General features: G+C 43.9%; 2 protein-coding genes across 2 annotated transcripts; both read right to left on the minus strand.

Moving 5' to 3' along the window:
* Positions 1 to 9,118: 9,118 nt before the first annotated feature.
* LOC119895507 (odorant receptor 131-2-like) lies at positions 9,119 to 13,297 on the minus strand. Its single transcript, XM_038708670.1, has 2 exons — positions 13,271 to 13,297; positions 9,119 to 10,057 (listed from the first exon to the last, which is right to left on the minus strand). The coding sequence occupies exons 1-2, from the start codon at positions 13,295 to 13,297 to the stop codon at positions 9,119 to 9,121; spliced, it is 966 nt and encodes a 321-aa protein (XP_038564598.1).
* Positions 13,298 to 20,647: 7,350 nt separating this feature from the next.
* On the minus strand, positions 20,648 to 22,371 carry LOC119895643 (odorant receptor 131-2-like). Its single transcript, XM_038708894.1, has one exon. It carries the CDS (start codon positions 21,930 to 21,932, stop codon positions 20,994 to 20,996), a length of 939 nt encoding a protein of 312 aa, XP_038564822.1. The 5' UTR covers positions 21,933 to 22,371; the 3' UTR covers positions 20,648 to 20,993.
* Positions 22,372 to 23,232: the final 861 nt, after the last annotated feature.

The following is a 23,232-nucleotide window of genomic DNA, read 5'->3' on the forward strand; positions in this document are numbered from 1 at the left end:
TTAGAGTCTGTGCTTGTTTCCAAGTGAGCAGACCTGGTCTGCAGGGTTTGCCTACCCACACCTGAATTTAAGCTCAGTCCTCACACCCATTTCCCCACATTACGCAATTACACGTCTGCGTGATTAACAGTTAAGATATAGATCTTCTCTATTCCATCATTTCCCCAAACCCTGGTCATGTGATGTCTTCCAAAGTGAACATAAAAAATAGAAGTGCTTTCTCAAACTTGGTGGAATTATTATTCATTCATTATTTATTGTTTTGCCTGTATTGCGCATGGCTGGCTTAATACAAGCTTAAGACCTTATAGAAAGATTTCCACAACCAATTACATGGACATCCAGTCCGTCCTGAAGGCCTATGTACAGCATTAAAACTACAGGAGCTGTCCAAATTGAGTGTGTTCTAAAAAGGTGTCAAACAGCAGTTGCACACAGCTCAGTGAGCCCATCTCATGGGTGGGCTGCAATCACAGAATTATTCTTTGCATCAGCTGCATGATTTTGAAAAGGTGACAATAATTGTGCCCAGTCCATTTTTGGAATTCTGTGTGGAATGTCTCAGATTTGTGTTGTTCCAATGCAAAGAAATGGGAATACCAAAGCATTTGTGATTGCAGTGAATTATGTGACTGACATGCAGGCGTGCCCATATTTTTGTATGTGTTGAAAGAAGAGCTGATGTTTTGTGGTCTTCTAGAGAGCTCCATAATGCCTATGTCCTTTGTGATGGAAAGGCATGAGGGGTTTGCTGAAGAGCAAGTTTATACTGGTCTGCATTGAACATGTACAATGTTCAGTGTGCAGTACATTTCTTGTACCGATGACTTGTCTGTTTTTAATGCTGTTGCAGATAGTGAGCTCCCAAGTGGGAATTTAGTATTGTTCTTCTCTTGTTTGTTTGGAGTGGTTGTTATTTTTTGTTTTGTTTCTCACTTTTTGTATGGTGTTATTTATTTTGTAAGTGTAAGGTTTTGATTTAATACAAGAGATCTTTTATTAATGTAACCTGTGCATCACTTTAGGCCTCTGCCCCAGGGACTAAAGATGAAGATTAATTTTCAGTTATATCTGGTACAATACATATTAGAGACAATAAAGAACAATAAAAAGTCAGTGCTCAGCTACAGTTGCTAACATTAGAAGTATTGCTGTAGAACTGGATCTGTAACAATCTGTTGCCCTTCCTCTTTCATGAATCAGATGTAGTTGACTTGTGTGTTTTCTCACCATTTTTATGAACAGTGAAGGGAAAATATTTGAAAACATTCGTGGCTGAGACAGATTCTAATGTGCTATAATAGATCTTCATATCTTCATACTTTCTGACTGCATGGTACATAGCATCTTGCATTGTGTGAGAGAATCATTAATGATTGATTCAGTAAAAAAAGACGGAGGATGGAGGGATAGAGGGGAGAGACGGGGTTGAGGGGATTGGATGAAGGGGTCGAGAACGGAGGGATGATGGAGTTGTTTAGGGTTTGGTGGTTAGAGTGGCTAGGAAGAGACTCAGGGGCTCACTCAAGTGGCTTGATGATCAACCCCCAAAATGAGTAATTACACTGAACGGAGCTGGGTTCTTTGAACGGCGCTGAGGTTGTTGCAGCTAAGGTAGGCATGGGAAGACCGACGGCTGACGATTTGATTGTGTGGTCTAGGAGCCCGATGCTGGAGTAATTGGAGTATAGATTCGGAGAGATCCTGTATTTAGAAAGGATTTGGTGGTGGTGTAGTCTGTGGTTCACGTAGGTCTGGATGGGTTCAAAGGGGCTCAGGTAAGAGTTTAAGCAGAAGAGGAAAATGGGGTGTGAGAAACCGAGCTGGTCCGTTTTACTTAGTTTGAGATTAAATCTGAGAGTGGACAGAAATGTCAGAGAGGCTTGCCAGCCAAGTAGGATCGTAGGTGCATGAGGCGGTGGTGAATTCTGAGCATCTTTAGAAACTGAATAATGCAAGGGGGAACATTGCTTCGAGGGTTGAATTGATAGAGGGAGATAAGTATCCGGCGCACTGAGGAGGCCTCAGCTCCATTTTGGATGAGCTGTATCACACAAGCTGAGTGAAGTGGCAGGAGGCAGAGGTGTGGACCCAAAATGCAGACACTTGCAAGGAGGATACAGTTCAAAGATGATCTATACAATGAGCAGCAGGTAAAAGTCCAAACCAAGGAAGAGTCCAAAAGTAACATAAATCCAGAACAGGGCAGAGTAATCCAAAACATAGGGAAACAATCCAGGAAACCACAGGAAACAGAGCACAGGGCAGAACATTCAACATTTGATGATGACAACACAAGGACAGAACACAACTGATAGCAATATGTAACGGTGGGAGACAGAACGGACCCAAACGCAACGCTGAGGGTGAAAGAGAGGTTTATTGAGGAAAAGCAGGCTCGAGGCGAGGGCAGGTGGAAGGAGGGGGAGAGGCAGACGAGGACTCGGGGAACCGAGAAGCTGGAGGAACGGAGGGCACAAGGCTGGAGGCTAGGGGGGAGGCTGGCAGACGGGTAGGTGAGGACACGGAGACGGGGGTCCAGGCGGGGTGCGAGTGGAGAAGCCGGGGGGTGTCGTGGAGGCGGCGAGAGGAGGAGGCAGGCGAGCGAGCCCGGCTGGCCGAGCTGGGAGGCAGAGGTGAGTGAACCTGGCGGGGAAAAACAGAGAGACAGGGTTAGTAGGCAAGAGGACAAGAGGCAAAAGGAGTATAAGAAATAAAGCCAGAACGAAGCGGCGACACCAGGTCAAGAGCTGCGACGATCAAGCGAGGGTGGAGTGGAAAGCCGGGGTAGATATACTGGCAGTGATGAGGCTGATGGCTGGCAGGTGCGGCGGCCGGGGATGGAGGTAAACGAGGTGCAGGTGTGGGTAGCCAGCCGGGCTCCGGAGCAGGGAGGGAGAGAGCACACACACAGAGAGAGAGAGGAGGCACAGGAGAAACCAGAATGTGAGGGAAAGGAGAAACAGGACACTCACCGACAGCCGGGCTGCCACCGCGACAGGGAACCTCCTCGCCCAGGGAGCAGAAGTAGCGGTCCCCTCGGTACGGGCCCACTTCCGCCGTTGCCGCCGCATCTGGAAGGAGACCACGGCCGCCTTACAGCGCACCGCGGCCCGCAATCGCCGGTTGGCAGACCGGCATCGCACTCCAGCCCCCGCCTACCGGCCTGGACAACAAGTGTGGCTCTCCTCCAGAGACCTCCCCCTGCAAACCTCTTCAAAGAAACTCGCCCCCCGGTTCATCGGCCCCTATCCCATCGAGGCCGTCATCAACCCCTCCGCGGTTCGCCTGATACTCCCCCCTCACATGAGAGTCCACCCGGTCTTCCACGTCTCACGGGTCAAGCCCGTCTCCACCAGCTCCCTCTCTGTGCCAGTGGCAGCGCCTCCCCCTCCCCGGATGGTCGACGGACACCCCGCTTACACTGTGCGCCGCCTCCTGGATGTGCGACGTAGAGGTCGAGGCTACCGGTACTTGGTGGACTGGGCCGGCTACGGCCCAGAGGAGCGCTCCTGGATCCCTGCCAGTCAAATCCTGGATCCTTCCCTCCTGTCCGACTTCTACCGGGCTCACCCAGACAAACCGGGGGGTCCACCTGGAGGCGTCCGTTGAGGGGGGGGCCCCTGTCGCGGTGGCAGCCCGGCTGTCGGTGAGTGTCCTGTTTCTCCTTTCCCTCACATTCTGGTTTCTCCTGTGCCTCCTCTCTCTCTCTGTGTGTGTGCTCTCTCCCTCCCTGCTCCGGAGCCCGGCTGGCTACCCACACCTGCACCTCGTTTACCTCCATCCCCGGCCGCCGCACCTGCCAGCCATCAGCCTCATCACTGCCAGTATATCTACCCCGGCTTTCCACTCCACCCTCGCTCGATCGTCGCAGCTCTTGACCTGGTGTCGCCGCTTCGTTCTGGCTTTATTTCTTATACTCCTTTTGCCTCTTGTCCTCTTGCCTACTAACCCTGTCTCTCTGTTTTTCCCCGCCAGGTCCACTCACCTCTGCCTCCCAGCTCGGCCAGCCGGGCTCGCTCGCCTGCCTCCTCCTCTCGCCGCCTCCATGACACCCCCCCGGCTTCTCCACTCGCACCCCGCCTGGACCCCCGTCTCCGTGTCCTCACCTACCCGTCTGCCAGCCTCCCCCCTAGCCTCCAGCCTTGTGCCCTCCGTTCCTCCAGCTTCTCGGTTCCCCGAGTCCTCGTCTGCCTCTCCCCCTCCTTCCACCTGCCCTCGCCTCGAGCCTGCTTTTCCTCAATAAACCTCTCTTTCACCCTCAGCGTTGCGTTTGGGTCCGTTCTGTCTCCTACACAATATATACAAGTGCACACCATACACACACATTCAGGGCAATTAATCACAGTTGAGACACATTAGGAATCAAGGTAGAAAGGAAACAAAGCTAGACAAAATCACCAAAATTACAAAATAAAACAGGAAGTAAAGCCACTGATAACACAAGGATATATGTAACTAAATACAACAGAAAACAAGGAAGCAATGCTCCACTAACAAAACCTAAACAAGAACACAAAGGCAATGGATAAAACAGAAAGGACATTTAATAAAATAACAGAAAAACACCACACTCAAATCCAAGGGCATAGGTGATTAAGCTGGTTAAGGATACAATGTTGAAAGAAATGGCAGGATGAATGAGGTGTGGATTGTTCTGAATGTACACCACCCTGAATCATATGGTCAGAGGGTCTTGAGAGCGAGACTACTGATGATCGATTGTTGTGATGCAGCGACCAGGTGAAGAAGCTGGGGTTTCAAGTGAAGATCGTGGCTAAAACCTGAGGAACCAATTTTGGATGGGGGTCGGAGTCTGGGGCCTAGGAATTGAATTTCTGGAAAGAGAAATGGGATAGGCTGGCAGCAGTGGTGTTTTGGGATCTTGGAACGTGAGCGGTGAGGATAATAAATTAGTGTTGGGCTGAGATTAGGTCAGTCTGAACTTCATGATGTTGAGTGATTGGGAGCGAGCTTTATTTATGATGTCAATGGCAGTGTGGTTGTCTGTGTGTTCCAGAATGTATTTTGCACCACTCATGCCTCAAAAGAAGGGTTCTTGCAGCCACTCAGAGGCGAACCATCTGCCTGCGTAGTCGCAGCCTAAACCGGTGGAGGGGGCTGCTTAGGTGTAGGTTGATATCTTTGGGTTGGGTTAAGTGGTCATCGTGAGAGAAATAAATGCCGTTTCAAGAAGAAAGAAAGTTGTGTCATGATCTCAGCTCATTTTACCAGCATTTTCGAGTACTACACGATTATTAAGGGACGGGACTGTGGCGGATGGTGACGGTAAGTTGGAAAGGAAGGATCGGCCATGTGGGATGATGCCTTTGTACCAAAGGTAGAAGAGGTAGTTTGGAATGTACAGAGAAATTGAAGTTGTGGCAATATTTGATCCACTTCCGTTTAAGCCTCCTTCTCAACCTCATATTTCTCCGTACATGCCGCCAGTGGCTTAATGAGGAGGGTTGCCATATGGGTTGCAAGCCAGGGAAGTTCTGAGTTAAGGGTGCCCCAGTAGGTACCCTTATTAAATTGTTGGAGGCGGCATCTGAAAACCTGGTGCCGCTGAACTGCAGAGCCAAATCCAAGATGACTGAGAGGTAGTCATCCAAGTCGGCGCCCTGCGGTTGGGGAAGACTGAACGGATGGTCTTGCATTAAAAGCAAAGACAAATTTTACAAACGTGAGCTCCCTAGAACATGAAGGTGAGGGATGTATAAGCTGGATTGTGCTGTGCGGTGTAAAGAGCTCCCTGGGACTGGTGTTGGTTTCAATGGATAGCTGGAAGAGAAGCAAGAGGTTGAGATACTTACCTGACAGAATTTGTTGCCTGGGGAAATTTTTGGTGGTTGTTGGAGTGACGATGGGTGGAGCGGGAAAGTGGGTATTGCTTGCAGGAATGGAAAATGCAGAGGGATGCAGGGGGAGGAGTGTGGGTGGGGGGTTGGGGAATGAGATGAACAGGGAAAGAACAGGAGGAAATGGAGTGGTTCCATGACATGGAATACCGTGGCTTGTTGAGGCTGTGGCAGAATGGATGGCAGCACTGGTGGTGGTTGCTGCGCGCGAGAGAGAAAGAGCTCCTATAATGGGGGAAGCTGAGGAGCTTTGTCAGCTGCAGCTGAAGAAAGGGAAGAAGAAAGGATGCTGGGATGGAGGGATGTATGTGCAGGGGTAGGGTAGGGAAAACAAATGGGTATTTGGGCATCTGAAAGAACGGAAGTCGGGCATCTGAAAGAGTGAACTTGAAAGTGGGTGGTGGCCTCAGTGTGTGTTCATTGGAGTCAGACCGGAGCTGCTGGATGGAGAATAGAGGATGATGCGGTGCTGAGGAACTTGGATAATGGAGCGCGGTCGGGGTGAATGAATGGCTGACCGCATGGGAGTGGATGTAACTATGGACAGAGGAGATTCAGAGACCAAGGACTAATCGCCGTACAGATCGCGGTCGGACGGGCTGAGAACCAACTTGTAATCCATGTTAAGTTAAGCAAGAAGTACTTATCAGCAACTTGAGAGAGAGAAAGGGTTGGACGAGCTTATATAGGGGTGTGCAGGTGATTGGATAAGGAAGGCACGGGTGGAGAAATTTAATGAAGCTCAAGTTGTTGAATTACTGAGAGAGAGAAGCGTGGTCCTGTTCCTGAACAGGACCACCTCATGCCATATTAAATTACCTCATGCCATATTAAATTACTAAAATTTCAATGACTTCAAATTGATCCCAATACATGTGAAATATACAGTACACTCACTGGCCACTTTATTAGGTACACCTGTTCAATTGTTAACACAAATAGCTGATCAGTCAATCACATGGCAGATACTCAATGCATTTAGGCATGTAGATGTGGTCAAGACAACTTGCTGAAGTTCAAACCGAGCATCAGAATGGGGAAGAAAGGGGATTTAAGTGACTTTGAAAGTGGCATGGTTGTTGGTGCCAGACGGGCTGGTCTGAGTATTTCAGAAACTGCTGATCTACAGGGATTTTTACACACAACAATCTCTAGGGTTTACAGAGAATGGTCCGAAAAAGAGAAAATATCCAGTTGTGTGGACAAAAATGCCCTGTTGATGTCCGATGTCAGAGGGGAATGGTCAGACTGGTTGAAGATGACAGAAAAGCAACAGTAACTCAAGTTTCTTTGAGAAAACCACTCATTCCAACTGCGACATTCAAAGGGGAGGGTCAGAATTTGGAGTAAACAAAATGAAAGCATGGATCCAACCTGCCTTGTTTCAACGGTTCGGGCTGCTGGTGTGGGGGATATTTTCTGGGCACACTTTGGACCCCTTTGTACCAACTGAGCATTGTTTGAACACAACAGCCTGCTGTATTGCTGCTGATCATGTCCATTCCTTTATGATGTACCATCTCCTGATGGCTACTTCCAGCAGGATAATGCACCATGTCAAAAAACTCAAATCATCTCTAACTGGATTGTTGAACATGACAGTAAGTTCACTGTACTCCAATGGCCTCCACAGTCACCAGATCTCAATCCAGTAGAGCACCTTTGGTGGAACGGGAGATTCTCATCATGGATGTGCAGCCGACAAATCTGCAGCAACTGCGTGATGCTATCATGTCAATATGGAACAAAGTCACTGAGGAATATTTCCAACACCTTGTTGAGGGTATGCCATGAAGAATTAAGGCAGTTCTGAAGACAAAAGGGGTTCCAACCCGGTACTAGCAAGGTGTACCTAATAAAGTGGCTGGTGAGTGTATATTCAGAGAGATGAATGCAGCCAAAGTAACTTTCATTGAATTTCAAGCAATAATTGCATTTGTTGTTTTTTAAAATCTCTCTACTGCCACAATTCTTAAATATTCTAGAAAAACTCTGCAATGACAGACTGGATACATTCATAGACAATACAAATTACTCACTGACAGGATTCAGAAATAATAGGTCATAACATCACTCGCTCTAACTGAACTCATTCACAGATTCCACAAACAAAAAGACTTGGGGTATTTGATGATTTGGGAAAAAAAGAAAGAATTTGAATCAATAAATCATGAAATATTGATCAATAAACTGGAATGGCTCAGAATAACTTAGATAGTGTTGAATTGGTTAAGCAGTTATTTAAAAGACAGGCAAGAATTCTGAAGTTGGGAGATTGAACATCTGAATGTTTAGACATTGCGTGTGGTGTCCTCCGGGGGCCAGTGTTGGGACCAAAATTATTTATCCTCTTTAAAAATGACATTTAAAGTATCTCTGAAATTTGTTATTTGTAATAATTTATATTTATAATTTGATATTTATTAATTGCAGAAGACACAAACATTTTTGGTTCTGATCAGAATTTACAGCAACTCCTGGACTTAATCACTTCAGAATTCAGAAAAATAAAACAGTGGTTTGACACAAACAAGTTATCATTAAATTTGAGCAAAACGAAATTCAGGATATTTGGCAATTGTAAATGAATGAATCAAGCTCAGTTACAGATAGAAGGTGTCAACATAGAAAGAGTGTATGAAAATAAATTCCTTGGAGTGATTATAGATTTGTTGGAAATCTCACATTAAACATATCCAAACAAAACTGTCTAGAAGTATTTCAGTTCTGGCTCAAGCAAAGAACATTCTGGATCACAAATCAATCCACATTTTGCATTGTTCACTGGTGTTACCGTATAATAAACTAAATGATGATTTAAAGCCCAAACATTCCATTTTAAAAAGATGTTTAAAGGAATTATATTCCAGATGCACATAGAAATACAGTGCTAATAATATTGTTGTGTTTGTGTGAATACATGTATGTGAATATAACTTTATTTGAACATGTATTCTCTTTGATTATAGATGTGTTATTTCTGTAGATTTATTATATTGTAGTTATTTTGTTAATTATGATATTTAGGCTATAAAGGGGTAGGAGTAAATCAATTTTACTTCTTCCTACTCCTTTTCTCACATGTAAATAGAAGTGCTTAAGTAATGGAAATTATGGAGTTTTCTTTTGTTGTTCATTTGTTTTTTGACCACTATTTTCTACATGTTCAAAATAAAAGATATCAATCAATCAATCAATGAATTAACCAATCAACCAATCAATTAAACAGTGTTGTTCTCAATATCATGAAACTACAGTCAATCTCTACAGTTGGCCTTGGCTGGGGCTACTGAGCATTTCAGTCGAAAGCATAGATTGTACATGAGGACGGGTCTGATGGTCTGGTCTCTGAGGCCATAGATGAGAGCACTCAGACATCTGGGGAGGAGGACCATACACAGATAAAAAAAAACCTGGATACGCATAATTTCTATCCTCGTTACAATTTGTGAGATAGCTAAGAGCAATGAGTTTTGCACTGTTGAGGAGAGACAGAGGCCCAGCTGCACCAGATGCAGCAGCAGTGTGTTACGAGCCTTACGGACTGAAGCTTTGTCTGTGGAGGCCGACCTGGCTGCTATCATCACACCAATATAGGAGGAAGTTATTACCAAACCCGCTGATACAAACAGAAAACAAGTGTAGGCTTTGTCATAAACAGCAGATACTGGGTAAAGAAACATGGCTGTGATAGAACACACATCTTTCATCTGCAGGTCTTGAAAGGGAGATATTATTAGCAAAATAACCCGAGTGAGGACATTTAGTGAACTGAAGACCCAAACCAAAAAGATGGCCCCCCCTGTGTTTCTGACGGTGATGATGGCAGCGTGCCTCAGTGGGTAACACACAGCTACAAATCTCTCCAGACACATCACCACCAGTGTGAGAGGAGAGATTTCATTTGTGAGATAACCAAGCATGTTGAGAAAGCCACACACAGGATACGTCAGTAATATTCTACAAGAAGCGATTACATACATTAACTGGCTCAGTGCCATCTGTACAGTGTCTGCAAAAAGGAGGTTAAACAGAAGAATGTAACGGGGAGTCGCACAAAACACTGGTTTACTCCTCAAGGTGAATAACAAGGTCCCATTAATGAAGAGAAACACACAACATGGCACTGTAGTCACAATGGAAGATGACACTCTTTCCAGTAACCCCAGATACTGAGACTGATTTGCATATGACATCTTAAAGCAACAGTAAAGACATGAAAATCCTCTTGTTGATGTAATCAGATAAAAGCACAGTAAATCCAGTCCAGTTTGTATTCCTAAAAACAGTGAACAGTGATCTTTAGAGCAGAACCCAGAATCATCCACATCATTTCTTTCTGTGAAAACAGTCAGCAGGTTAGATGCCGTGCTCGTTACCGTGTGGGCAGAGCTGTTCTGCAAGGTTTCCCAAACCTCACATGTTCTTTATGATCTCTGTCCTCACACCAAGTTCGTGTGACACCATCACGTGTCAGCAGATCATTAACAGAAGAGAACAGCCTCTAACCAACTTGAGGACCAATGAGGAAGCTGGTATTATTCATTTCTGTTTCCTCGCTCTTTCCATATTGTCAGCCTACTTCCTACAGATGTGCAGTACACATCTTGTACTGATGAATTGTCTGTTTTAAATGGTGTTGCAGATGGTGAGCTCCCTGGTGGAAATTTAGTATTGTTCTTCTGGTTGTTATTTTTTGTGGTGTTTTATTGTAGTTTAAGGTTTTGATTTACTACTATATATCACTAGTGGCTTTCATCCAGGGACTAAAGATGGAAATTAGCTTTCTGTTTCTGGTACATACTGTGTATTGTCCCTGCTAAACAAATAATAAAACAAATAAATCAAGATAAACTTATAAGGCAAGCCACAGCTGACTCTCAAGTGAAATGAGTTTCTTCAGTTCGCTGCCTGTTTCCTTCTCTGCAAGGTAACATTAAGTCTCTGAACTAGATTCCAAGTCAAGTCTCAAGTCACTGAGATAGAGTCCAAGTCAAGTCTCAAGTCTCTAAACTAGAGTCCAAGTTAAGTCTCAAGTCAGTGAGATAGAGTCCAAGCCAAGTCTCAAGTCTCTAAACTAGAGTCCAAGTCAAGTCTCAAGTCACTGAGATAGAGTCCAAGTCAAGTCTCAAGTCACTAAACTAGAGTCCAAGTTAAGTCTCAAGTCACTGAGATAGAGTCCAAGTCAAGTCTCAAGTCTCTAAACTAGAGTCCAAGTTAAGTCTCAAGTCAGTGAGATAGAGTCCAAGCCAAGTCTCAAGTCACTGAGATAGAGTCCAAGTCAAGTCTCAAGTCTCAAGTCTCTAAACTAAAGTCCAAGTTAAGTCTCAAGTCACTGAGATAGATTCCAAGTCAAGTCTCAAGTCAGTGAGATAGAGTCCAAGCCAAGTCTCAAGTCTCTAAACTAGAGTCCAAGTTAAGTCTCAAGTCACTGAGATAGAGTCCAAGCCAAGTCTCAAGTCACTGAGATAGAGTCCAAGTCAAGTCTCAAGTCTCTGAGATAGAGTCCAAGTTAAGTCTCAAGTCTCTAAACTAGAGTCCAAGTTAAGTCTCAAGTCTCTAAACTAGAGTCCAAGTTAAGTCTCAAGTCTTTGTGCTAGAGTCCAAGTCAAGTCTTAATTCTCTCGTGGTTATAATGAATTTTGAATCACCAGGCTGCTTATAAGGATGTAGAGTAGATGCAACCAGAAACTGACATTTGGCATAATGAAACTGTTTTTGCTTTTGGTAAAAATGTAAAATATATAACAGAAGTGAAAATACTGTATATTCTACTTTAAAATGCACAAGTTCAGTTTGAACAGTTTTACAAATTTTTTAACTTGAGTTGGACACACAAACAAAGTCCAAGTTAAGTCTCAAGTCACTGAGATAGAGTCCAAGTCAAGTCTCAAGTCTCTAAACTAGAGTCCAAGTTAAGTCTCAAGTCACTGAGATAGAGTCCAAGTCAAGTCTTAAGTCTCTCGTGGTTATAATGAATTTTGAATCACCAGGCTGCTTATAAGAATGTAGAGTAGATGCAACCAGAAACTGACATTTGGCATAATGAAACTATTTTTGCTTTTGGTAAAAATGTAAAATATATAACAGAAGTGAAAATACTGTATATTCTACTTTAAAATGCACAAGTTCAGTTTGAACAGTTTTACAAATTTTCTAACTTGAGTTGGACACACAAACAACCAGATAGTTTTATTGTATTCCTAGTTTGGAGCTCAGCTACCGAAATTACTGAAGGAGACCTACTCTTCGATTCACACCATCCACTGGAGCACAAGCTAGGGATCATGAGAACACTGCACCACAGAGCGGAAAACATACCAACAAGCGCCCAAGCCAGGGAGAAGGAACAGAACCACCTGAAGGGGGCACTTACAGGGGAGGAGGAAAAGAAGGTAAAACGCAACAACATTGTGATTCCATACGTGTCTGGAGTATCAGAGAAACTCAGGAGGATTTTCAACAAACACAACATCCCTGTGTTTTTTAAACTCAAGAACACACTAAGACAGATGCTGGTCCACCCCAAAGACCGCACACCCAAACACAAGAAAAGCAATCTAGTGTATGCAGTCCAATGCAGTGAGGAATGCACAGACCTGTATATTGGGGAGACTAAACAACCACGACACAAACGCATGGCTCAACACAGAAGGGCCAACTCCTCAGGTCAAGACTCTGCAGTCTACTTACATCTGAAGGACAGAGGACACTCGTTTGAGGACCACCAGGTGCACATTTTAGACAGAGAAGATGGATGGTTTGAAAGAGGTGTCAAGGAAGCATCTACACCAGGGTTGAGAAGCCGTCATTGAACAGGGGAGGGGGTCTACGCCACCACTTATCCCCCACTTACAATGCTGTCCTTTCATCACTTCCCAGGAAACTCAACAAACGTAACCTATTGGCCTCAGGTGAAGATACCAACGATGGTCGTTCAGTCTTGGCCACAGGTAGTCTTAACGACTGTAACGACTGTCGTCACAGCAACCAGGAACACTAACGAACCAGCGGTATCGATGACCCGGGCCAACGACCCCACTGAGGTTAAATAGCTGAGTTTCCCTGCCAGTCAGTCAGAACTGAAGAAGTCCTTTGGATAAGGGACGAAACGTCTTCCAGGATCTTCAACCAAGTCCAGTTGCCCTTGACTTTAACCTTCGTTGGATAACTATGACCTGGATGACTGAGAATCTTCATAGACATACTGAAGGAGATAAGACTAGGGGCCTGTACCACAAAGCAAGTTCAACATACCCAGGGTAAAATTTCATTATCTGGCTTCACTAACCCTAACAATTGCAAGCGGCCACACAAAAGCTGGTTATCAACTCGTAAGTAAACTCAGGGTTTCCCAATCCAGCCATGTCACATTAAAGAGGTGGTGTTTGCAGCAGATGACCAATCACAGACATGGACAAGTCTACTGACACCATGGCGATCTACCTGGGTAAAAAGTGAACCACCGTTTTGGTACTGAAAACCCAGGGTTTACCCCAAAGTTACCTCGATAAGCTTTTGAAAGTGTTACAGTTATTTCTACTTGAATTGGATGCACAAACATCTGACACCCAAGATGGTTGTATTTTATTACTAGTTTGGAGCTCAGCTAGCCAACATACTGAAGAAGGAGAGAGAACAGATTGTTCTGCAGACACACTCCAGCATCCTTACATGGCTCTGAGTCTTTCTTTTTCAAGACCTGTGTTGACAAATACAGTTGTAGACTTAACAACCCCACCTCTAATGTTCTTCCATGCAGCTCCTGAACCACAACACTGTGTTCTAGAAGTGAGCGCATTATGCAGTCACCATCATTCCTCCTGCAGCCACCAGCTCAATACAAAACAATGCAATATGTTGGATGCCACTGCCTAAGTGAACAGACCACAGCCTGATCAAGGTTCCATAAGACTTCCTTTTCAGGACAGACACCTGTCTGTTGAATCATCCTGGCCTAGAGGTCTTTATCAGGTGCACTGTTGTCTTCTCAATTGACATGAACCAATACATTTGTGTCTCACTGTTATCAGTAGTTATTTTCAAATAACAATAAAGTCTACAAACCAGGACAGAAGTATCGGTTTAGTTTTGCACAGCCACATTAAGACAATTACAAATGCAGTCCACTGTCACATTAAGAATACATCAAGAATTAAAGGACTTACTGTATATCTCAGCAGGATTTACAAAGATTTCCTTGTGGGTAACTACATCTTTTGCCAGTACACATTTCATGAATCATACGTAGTTGACTTGTTTTTCTCTCTCCGTTTTTAAGAAAACAGTTAAAGGAAAATATATGAAAACATTAGTTGTTGAGACAGATTGTAATGTGTTGAACTAGATCCAAAAAATCATTGTCTTCATACTTTCTGACTGTACTGTACAAAGCATTTCGTATTGTGTAATCTTGAACAACTGAAATTCACTGGAAATTAAATGCACCACCACACCAACCCAAAAATTAACTGAAGAATCCCTATCTGACACAGCCTCAGCTAAATTATGAAGTTTCACGTCAGAATCAAAATCAGCTTTATTGCCAGGTTTGTGTACACATACAAGGAATTTGACTCTGGATTGTACATCACTCATGTTGTGCTTATTCATACAATAATAAAATAATAAAATCAAACACAGGCTACAGTATAGAGAACACATATATACATCCTATATACAAAAACACTATAAACAGATTGAGACAATAATCAATAATGCAATAATCCCAGTGCAAAGAATGAAGGAGTAGATGTGGATGTGATACAGGTGCACATACACAGGCATACATGTACACAGTGTGATGGAGCATAGTGCTGGATGCTGGAAGTATTATGTGCAGGTGTTATGTACTTGAGGAAGGTGGATTTGGTATACAGTATATACAATATACAAAATGACAATATGAACAGCTCTGAAATAGAGAATGATGAATAAATAAATGAAAAGTGGTTTTCAGGTGGCTGATTAGAGGCAGAGTTACTGGGTTATTGCACAGGAGCTGTTCCTGACACTGTGAGTCAGAGTCCGGGGGAAGGGCAGTTTGGCACTGATAATGATGAAGTTAGTGTTAGGCTCCCACTTTAGGTCCTGGGATATAATGGATCTAGTGGATCTCCACGTAAGATTTACTTCAGAGTTATGTAATTGGAGTGAATTATTTTGCACAGGGGTTCATAGTATTGTGTCCACCCCTTGATCTCTCAATTCATTAGGAACCTAGACAGTAAATACTTATAGATAAAAATGTGTAATCTAGCAGTTTTCCACTCACTTTATTACTTTCTGTGAGATGTTCCCTGCCAATTCTAAGGCTGTAAAGTGATGTGTTTGTCCTGATAGCTTGAAAATTATAGAAATACATTCTAGGGATTGTGATATCTTTGACAATATGACTGCTTGTTTTTTCAATTGTATTTAATGTAAACTGAAATGTTAATGTGTTTGATGCAGCAAAACAGCTGTATTTAAAAAGATTTTATTATCTAATTATTACTGAACATTTCAGACAAAAGCATAGATTGTACATGAGGACGGGTCTGATGGTCTGGTCTCTGAGGCCATAGATGAGAGCACTCAGACATCTGGGGAGGAGGACCATACACAGATAAAAAAAAATCTGGATACGCGCAATCACTAACCTTGTTACAATTTGTGAGATAGCTAAGAGCAATGAGTTTAAAAGTGTTGAGGAGAGTATGAGGCCCAGCTGTACAAGATGCAGCAGCAGTGTATTACGAGCCACAGTGAACAGTGATCTTTAGAGCAGAACCCAGAATCATCCACATCATTTCTTTCTGTGAAAACAGTCAGCAGGTTAGATTCCCTGCTTGTTACCGTGTGGGCAGAGCTGTTCTGCAAGGTTTCCCAAACCTCACATGTTCTTTATGATCTCTGTCCTCACACCAAGTTCGTGTGACACCATCACGTGTCAGCAGATCATTAACAGAAGAGAACAGCCTCTAACCAACTTGAGGACCAATGAGGAAGCTGCTATTATTATTTATCCTTTTTCCTTAAAATGAAGCCAGAAAGTCCAAATTCTGTCCAAACTTTTGTGCCACAACAGACCTGCAACATTGCTCCTCTCTTCGCCCATAGTACTTAAACAATCACAAGAATGTTTTGATGCAGGCTATTGTAAACCTACTTTACCTAAATGTGAAGCTGTACTGTAGATAAACATAAATGCATGATCAGACAAGTTTCAGGGGATACTCAGATGTGGTCAGGGGCAAAAAATATGAATGTCTGTGATACACACAGTCATTTGATTTCATGTTTTAGTGCAACAATGCACATTTGTACAGTACAACATATTTTCATCACTCTCCCCATCTACGTCCTTTCAGCTCACGGCAGATCACAAGACCTTCCCAGGGCAGGTGGGATGTGTAATCCACTCAGCGACTTTCTGACCTGCATGCAAATCACATGCTGAACCACCTAAACTGGCTCTTTTCTACACAGAGTAGCAGTGGTTCTACTCACCCTGTACAGGAAACTCATGTCAGCTGCTTCATTTTACAATCTGTCGTTGAGTCACTACCACACAATAAAGACAGTAGGTGTCACGGTTGCCAAGTGCCAAGACAGACAGAGACAGGAAAACAGGGATTTGGGCCCAAACATGCTACGCAATATCCAATAATCCAAGTGTTCAAGTCCAGAACCTAAGTAAAATTAATCCAGTGAACAGTGAACAGGTAATGATTGCAAATCCATAAACATAATAAATCCAGGGAGCATATCTGTAAATCTGAAAACACAACTGAATCATCGAAAAAGACTGGGGACAGCATTAACTAACAAACAATGAACAAAGGGAACACCAAGACTTATATACAGAAACAAAGGGAGCAAAGGGATTGAACAAAAGTGGAACACACTGAAAAACGGGAATGAAAGGAAACACAGCAAGACACGAACAAAAGACACATGACAAAATAAAACAGGAAACACAGATGGAATGCATAACTAAACAAAACATACAAAACATAATCAAGGACAAAGAGGGACACTACAGAGTCAGGCAATTACCAAAAAAACGCAAGACACACATACCCAAAACTGACATCCCCTTCCCTGTTAAATTCTTTCACCACAAAGTTCTCAAACAAAATCAAATATTTGTCCAAAACAGTTCAGAACAAAAAGTTCAAGTCAAACCAGGGTGGAGAGGAGGTAGGTCTGGAGGATGGCAAGTGATACAGGTGCAAAAAAACCTGCCTGAAGGCTGGACTGGAGGGGAGCTGAAGACTTTAGGCAGATGGCTGAACTGAGGAGTCGAATAGGTCTGGAGGATGACCGGCCAGGTGGCTGACAGCCAGAGGGGAAACCCTCCGGAGGCTTGAGAATAGGACAGAAAACCTCTGTAGGCAGAGAGTTGCAGGTGGGACAGAAAGTTGCTGTGGCTTGACAGCAGGGACATGAGTTGGATGAACCACCGACTGAACATTAGGAAAACAAAACGGTCTTAAAGCAGTCAGTCCAGGGTCAGACAGGAATAACAAGCAGATGGGCAGAGAACAGAGCATGGGCACCAGACAGGGAGGCCTCACGCGGGTTGCCTGAGGCCTGAGCAGGGGGGCCAGACAGTTCAGGGAGATGACCCTTAGGTCAACCCAACAGGCTAAGGAGGGCAGAATAGAACTAAAGGTTGACCCGCAGGGAAGCATAACAGGTCAGGAGGTCGGCCTGGAGGTTGACCCAAGAGGCAGATTGGATCCAGGGGTCAGCCTGAGGGTTGGACACCCAGGTCAGGAGGGGGGCAGGGCAACCTGACTGCTGGGCTGGTAACTGGCAACGGGGAAGATGACTGGACAGCCAGGCTGGAAACCAGCAATGGGGCGGGCAACTGGACAGCTGGGCTGCCTACCGGCAACGAGGTAGGCAACTGCACAGCTGGGCTTTGTACTGGCAACTGGGAGACTGGGCTAGGAACCGGTAACAGAGAAGCTGGACTGGAAGCTGATAACTGGACCACTAGACGAGAAACCGGTGTTGGTGCATTGGGGGCTGGATGAGGGGTTAGTTGGACCACCGATGGACAACCAGGTGCAGGAGTCCGTTGGACCACCAACGGAGGACCAGAAGCAATCGTCAGGCATACCACTGACAGAGAACCAGAAGCAGGAGTTGGTCAGACAAGCAACGAACAACCAGAAGCAATCGTCAGTCGAACCACCGACGGGGAACCAGAAGCAGGAGTTGGTCAGACAACCAATGAACAACCAGAAGCAATCGTCAGTCAGACAGCCGACGGGGAACCAGAAGCAGGATTTGGTCAGACTCACCAACGGAGAAGCAGGTGTTGGTCGGACCACCGACAGAGAACCAGAAGCGGGACTAGGGTTGAACCAGTGAATGGGAACCAGGAGCGGGTGTTCGTTGGACCACCGAACGACAACCAGGAGCAAGTGTAGGCGGAGCAGGTGTCGGTCGGACCACCAACCGTGAACCAGGAGCCGGAGTCGGTCGGATCACCGACAGAGAAGTAGGTATTGGTCGGACCACCGAAGCAGAAGTCGGTTGGACTACCGACAGAGAAGCAGGTGTTGACTGTACCACCGATGGAAAACCAGGCAGGACAGGAGCAACCCCTATGATACCGAGCAACACGTATCTGAGGGGTTGGCCAACTGAGTTGCCGTTGAGCTGGGCAGTGGACTGGGCAGTGGAGACTGTGGGACGAGGGGTGGTCGAAGCTGAAATTTGGCGTCAGGAGCCATGATGTCCACGTCACCTCTAATGACATCCACTTTTCCCAGGGAAGATGGCCAAGCGGGTCCCCACAAAGGATTGCTGGTTGAAAACTTCTTACTCCAAGTCCATGCAAAGGTCATTCAATCCCTCCGACATTGTATCTTCTGGGTCCTTTAAGGTCGGTAAATTCTGTCAGGATTTGCGGTGTGTGTGAACAGGTTGAGGACCCAAATGCAGGACACAGGAACAGAACTAAAGCGAGCACACTTTCTGAGAAAGGCTGAAACAAATCCACACAAAAGAGTTTCTGGAGAGCAGATCAGCTAATTCTATGTGACCCTGGGGTACAGGCCAAAGAGTAGCAGTGAGAACGAGGACCTGGCCAGCGGAGGCTCTGGGGTGAAGAGAGGTTTAGGCTTCAAGTAGCATCAGGAGAGATAACCACCATATGTTTTTGCGGCCTCTTTGTGGCTTGCACATGTGGCCTAAAGGTGTAAATTAGCTCTCACCTCTATCTGGCACAATGCAATTTTTTTACATTGTTTCTGCTATTTAAAAAACTAAATTATTTATCAATTCAAAAACCCACTTTCGAGGCAAGCATGGCCGGCTCAAGCATAGACAGTATATAAGAAATTGACGTAGTCATCGTGACGTCACCCGTTGGTTTGTGGACTGCCGTTTTGAAGCCTCAATTTGGCCGATAGGCGCCATGTCTAATTTTTGCAACCAGGAAGTGCCTGGAAGTGACGATACGGCAGAGCTTACAGCCGTGTGCGGAGCTAGCTAGCTTGCTTAGCTAGGTGCAACTGTAACTCACGTTAACTGTCATTTTAACAGGGCTGATCATTTTGTCTAGCGAACAACAGTCTTAAAACTAAATGTACTCACCAGAGAAAGTGAACAGCCAACTCCTCATAAGCTTTTTCAATTGTGCTGGTTAAATTTACACAGTGCCGAGGGTACGAGTCAGCTCTAGCCTGATTGACAGGTCGCTATGGTAACGACTTATCAATCAGAGATAATCCCGCCCTGAAACATAATCTGCTTTGTGGTCTATTTTAAAATAAATGGGACCATGATTTACTAAATGAACATTATTTTGTTTTGAAGAAGACTTGAAACTAGCGACTGAGACCATAAACTCATCAGGAAAATGTTTACTGTGGTAATTATTCAGCTGAGAAGTAGGGTAATTTTAAAACAGGAGACACAGAACAACCAGTGACCACACTGTCTAACCAAGACCATGTCTGTATTTTATTTGTTCCCTTCACAACCAAGCCGCCATTTAACACAGAGTTGTTTACAAGATGTGGATAAAGATAGTAAAAGAGCCTTTTCTGCCTATTAATTCTGGTTATATCGTATATCAATCATATTTTCTACCATATATTTCCACAGCCATATATTGTTAAATGTCATAAATATGAAAGTAGTTTTTTCTTTTGGTAAAAATTTTAAATATAAAAAAGAAGTGGAAACATATTCCACCTCAAAATGCACAAGCTCAGTTTTGAAAGTTTTACTGTTATATTTACTTGAATTGGACGCACAAACATCTGACAATCAAGATGGTTCAATTTTATTAGTAGTTTGGTGCTCAGCTAGCCAACATACTGAAGAAGGAGAGAGAACAGATTGTTCTGCAGACACACTCCAGCATCCTTACATGGCTCTGAGTCACATTAAGACAATTACAAATGCAGTCCACTGTCACATTAAGAATACATCAAGAGTTAAAGACTTACTGTATATCTCAGCAGGATTTACAAAGATTTTATTGTTGGAAACAACATCTTTTGCCAGTACACATTTCATGAATCTTGACTTATTTTTTTTTCTCCATTTTTAAGAACACAGTTAAAGGAAAATATATGAAAACAGTAGTTGTTGAGACAGATTGTAATGTGTTGAACTAGACCCAAAAAATCACTGTCTTCATACTTTCTGACTGTACTGCACTGTACATCTTGCATTGTGTGAGAGAAACCCGTCTTTGACACAGCCTCAGCTAAATTATGAAGTTTCACATATGATTTACTTCAGAGTTATATAATTGGAACAATTTATTTGGCATAGGTGTTAATAGTATTGTGTCCACTGATTTATTTCTCAATCTATCAAGAATATAGACAATAAATGCTGGTAGATAAACATGTGTAGTTCAATTCTAAGGCTGGTAAGTGATGTGTTTGTCCTGACAGTTTGAGATTGTTTTGTCTTACAATATGACTGCTTGTTTTTCAATTGTATTGAACTATTCAAATTTTAATAAACTCAGATTGAATCCCACACAGGTATATGAATCTATAGATTCAGAGAGATGAATGCAGTCTCAGTGACTTTCAGTTCACTTCAAGCAATAATAGCATGTGTTGTTTTTACAAATACACAATGTTGTCCCCCAAAACCATGAAACTACAGTCAATCTCTACAGTTGGCCTTGGCTGGGGCTACTGAGCATTTCAGTCGAAAGCATAGATTGTACATGAGGACGGGTCTGATGGTCTGGTCTCTGAGGCCATAGATGAGAGCACTCAGACATCTGGGGAGGAGGACCATACACAGATAAAAAAAAACCTGGATACGCGCAATCACTAACCTCGTTACAATTTGTGAGATAGCTAAGAACAATGAGTTTAAAAGTGTTGAGGAGAGAATTAGGCCCAGCTGCACCAGATGCAGCAGCAGTGTGTTACAAGCTTTACGGGCTGAAGCTTTGTCTGTGGAGGCCGACCTGGCTGCTATCATCACACCAATATAGGAGGAAGTTATTACCAAACCTGCTGATACAAACAGAAAGAAAGTGTAGGCTTTGTCATAAACAGCAGATACTGGGTAAAGAAACATGGCTGTGATAGAACACACATCTTTCATCTGCAGGTCTTGAAAGGGAAATATTATTAGCAAAATAACCCGAGTGAGGACATTTAGTGAACTGAAGGTCCAAACCCCAGTGACAGCCCCCCCTGTGTTTCTGATGGTGATGATGGCAGCGTGCCTCAGTGGGTAACACACAGCTACAAATCTCTCCAAAGACATCACCACCAGTGTGAGAGGAGAAATATTACCTGTAAGAATGGAAAGCATGTTAAGAACACCACACACAGGATACGTCAGCAATATTCTACAAGAAGCGATTACATACATTAACTGGCTCAGTGCCATCTGTACAGTGTCTGCAAAAAGGAGGTTAAACAGAAGAATGTAACGGGGAGTCGCACAAAACACTGGTTTACTCCTCAAGGTGAATAACAAGGTCCCATTAATGAAGAGAAACACACAACATGGCACTGTAGTCACAATGGAAGATGACACTCTTTCCAGTAACCCCAGATACTGAGACTGATTTGCATATGACATCTTAAAGCAACAGTAAAGACATGAAAATCCTCTTGTTGATGTAATCAGATAAAAGCACAGTGAATCCAGTCCAGTTTGTATTCCTAAAAACAGTGAACAGTGATCTTTAGAGCAGAACCCAGAATCATCCACATCATTTCTTTCTGTGAAAACAGTCAGCAGGTTAGATTCCCTGCTTGTTACCGTGTGGGCAGAGCTGTTCTGCAAGGTTTCCCAAACCTCACATGTTCTTTATGATCTCTGTCCTCACACCAAGTTCGTGTGACACCATCACGTGTCAGCAGATCATTAACAGAAGAGAACAGCCTCTAACCAACTTGAGGACCAATGAGGAAGCTGCTATTATTATTTATCCTTTTTCCTTAAAATGAAGCCAGAAAGTCCAAATTCTGTCCAAACTTTTGTGCCACAACAGACCTGCAACATTGCTCCTCTCTTCGCCCATAGTACTTAAACAATCACAAGAATGTTTTGATGCAGGCTATTGTAAACCTACTTTACCTAAATGTGAAGCTGTACTGTAGATAAACATAAATGCATGATCAGACAAGTTTCAGGGGATACTGAGATATGGTCATTTGATTTCATGTTTTAGTGCAACAATGCACATTTGTACAGTACAACATATTTTCATCACTCTCCCCATCTACGTCCTTTCAGCTCTGCCAGATCACAAGACCTTCCCAGGACAGGTGGGATGTGTAATCCACTCAGCGACTTTCTGACCTTCATGCAAATCACATGCTGAACCACCTAAACTGGCTCATTTCTACACAGAGTAGCAGTGGTTCTACTCACCCATTTGCCATTTGTTTCTGGTGTCCTTCTGTTTACCTGTTCTTCTCATTTCCTTGTCCTTAGTGTTTATGTCTTGTCTGGTGTTCTAGCTTGTAGTCCTGTGTTGATTTGATATTGCTTTGGTTTGGTAGTCTAGTTGTTTATTGTCACCCAGTGTAACAGTGTGTTACCTTGTGTTGCTGTGTTGCCGTGTTGCCTTGTTGCCAGCCTACTCATCGTGTCTCCCTGTTTCCCTGCTTATTTTGGATTTTGGATTCTGGTTTTCTCGTTTGGATTACTTTGTTTTGGACTCTGTCATCAGCCACTCAGTTTGTAAGTGTGCTCGCCTTTGTTTGTTTATTAAAACCCCTTGAACTGTACCTCCTTTGCCTTGCGTCCTGCATTTGGGTCCTCCAACTTGCTCAACCCTGCCTTTACCACCAAACCATGAAAGAATGACCCGACCACACATGGACCCAGCAGACGCAAAAATGGAGAGGGAGAGGTTCATGGACGTTTTGGC

Source organism: Micropterus salmoides, unplaced genomic scaffold (assembly GCF_014851395.1).
Source record: "Micropterus salmoides isolate LMB-PRFRI ecotype aquatic unplaced genomic scaffold, ASM1485139v1 Ms_hic_scaffold_9, whole genome shotgun sequence".
NCBI lineage: Eukaryota > Metazoa > Chordata > Actinopteri > Centrarchiformes > Centrarchidae > Micropterus > Micropterus salmoides.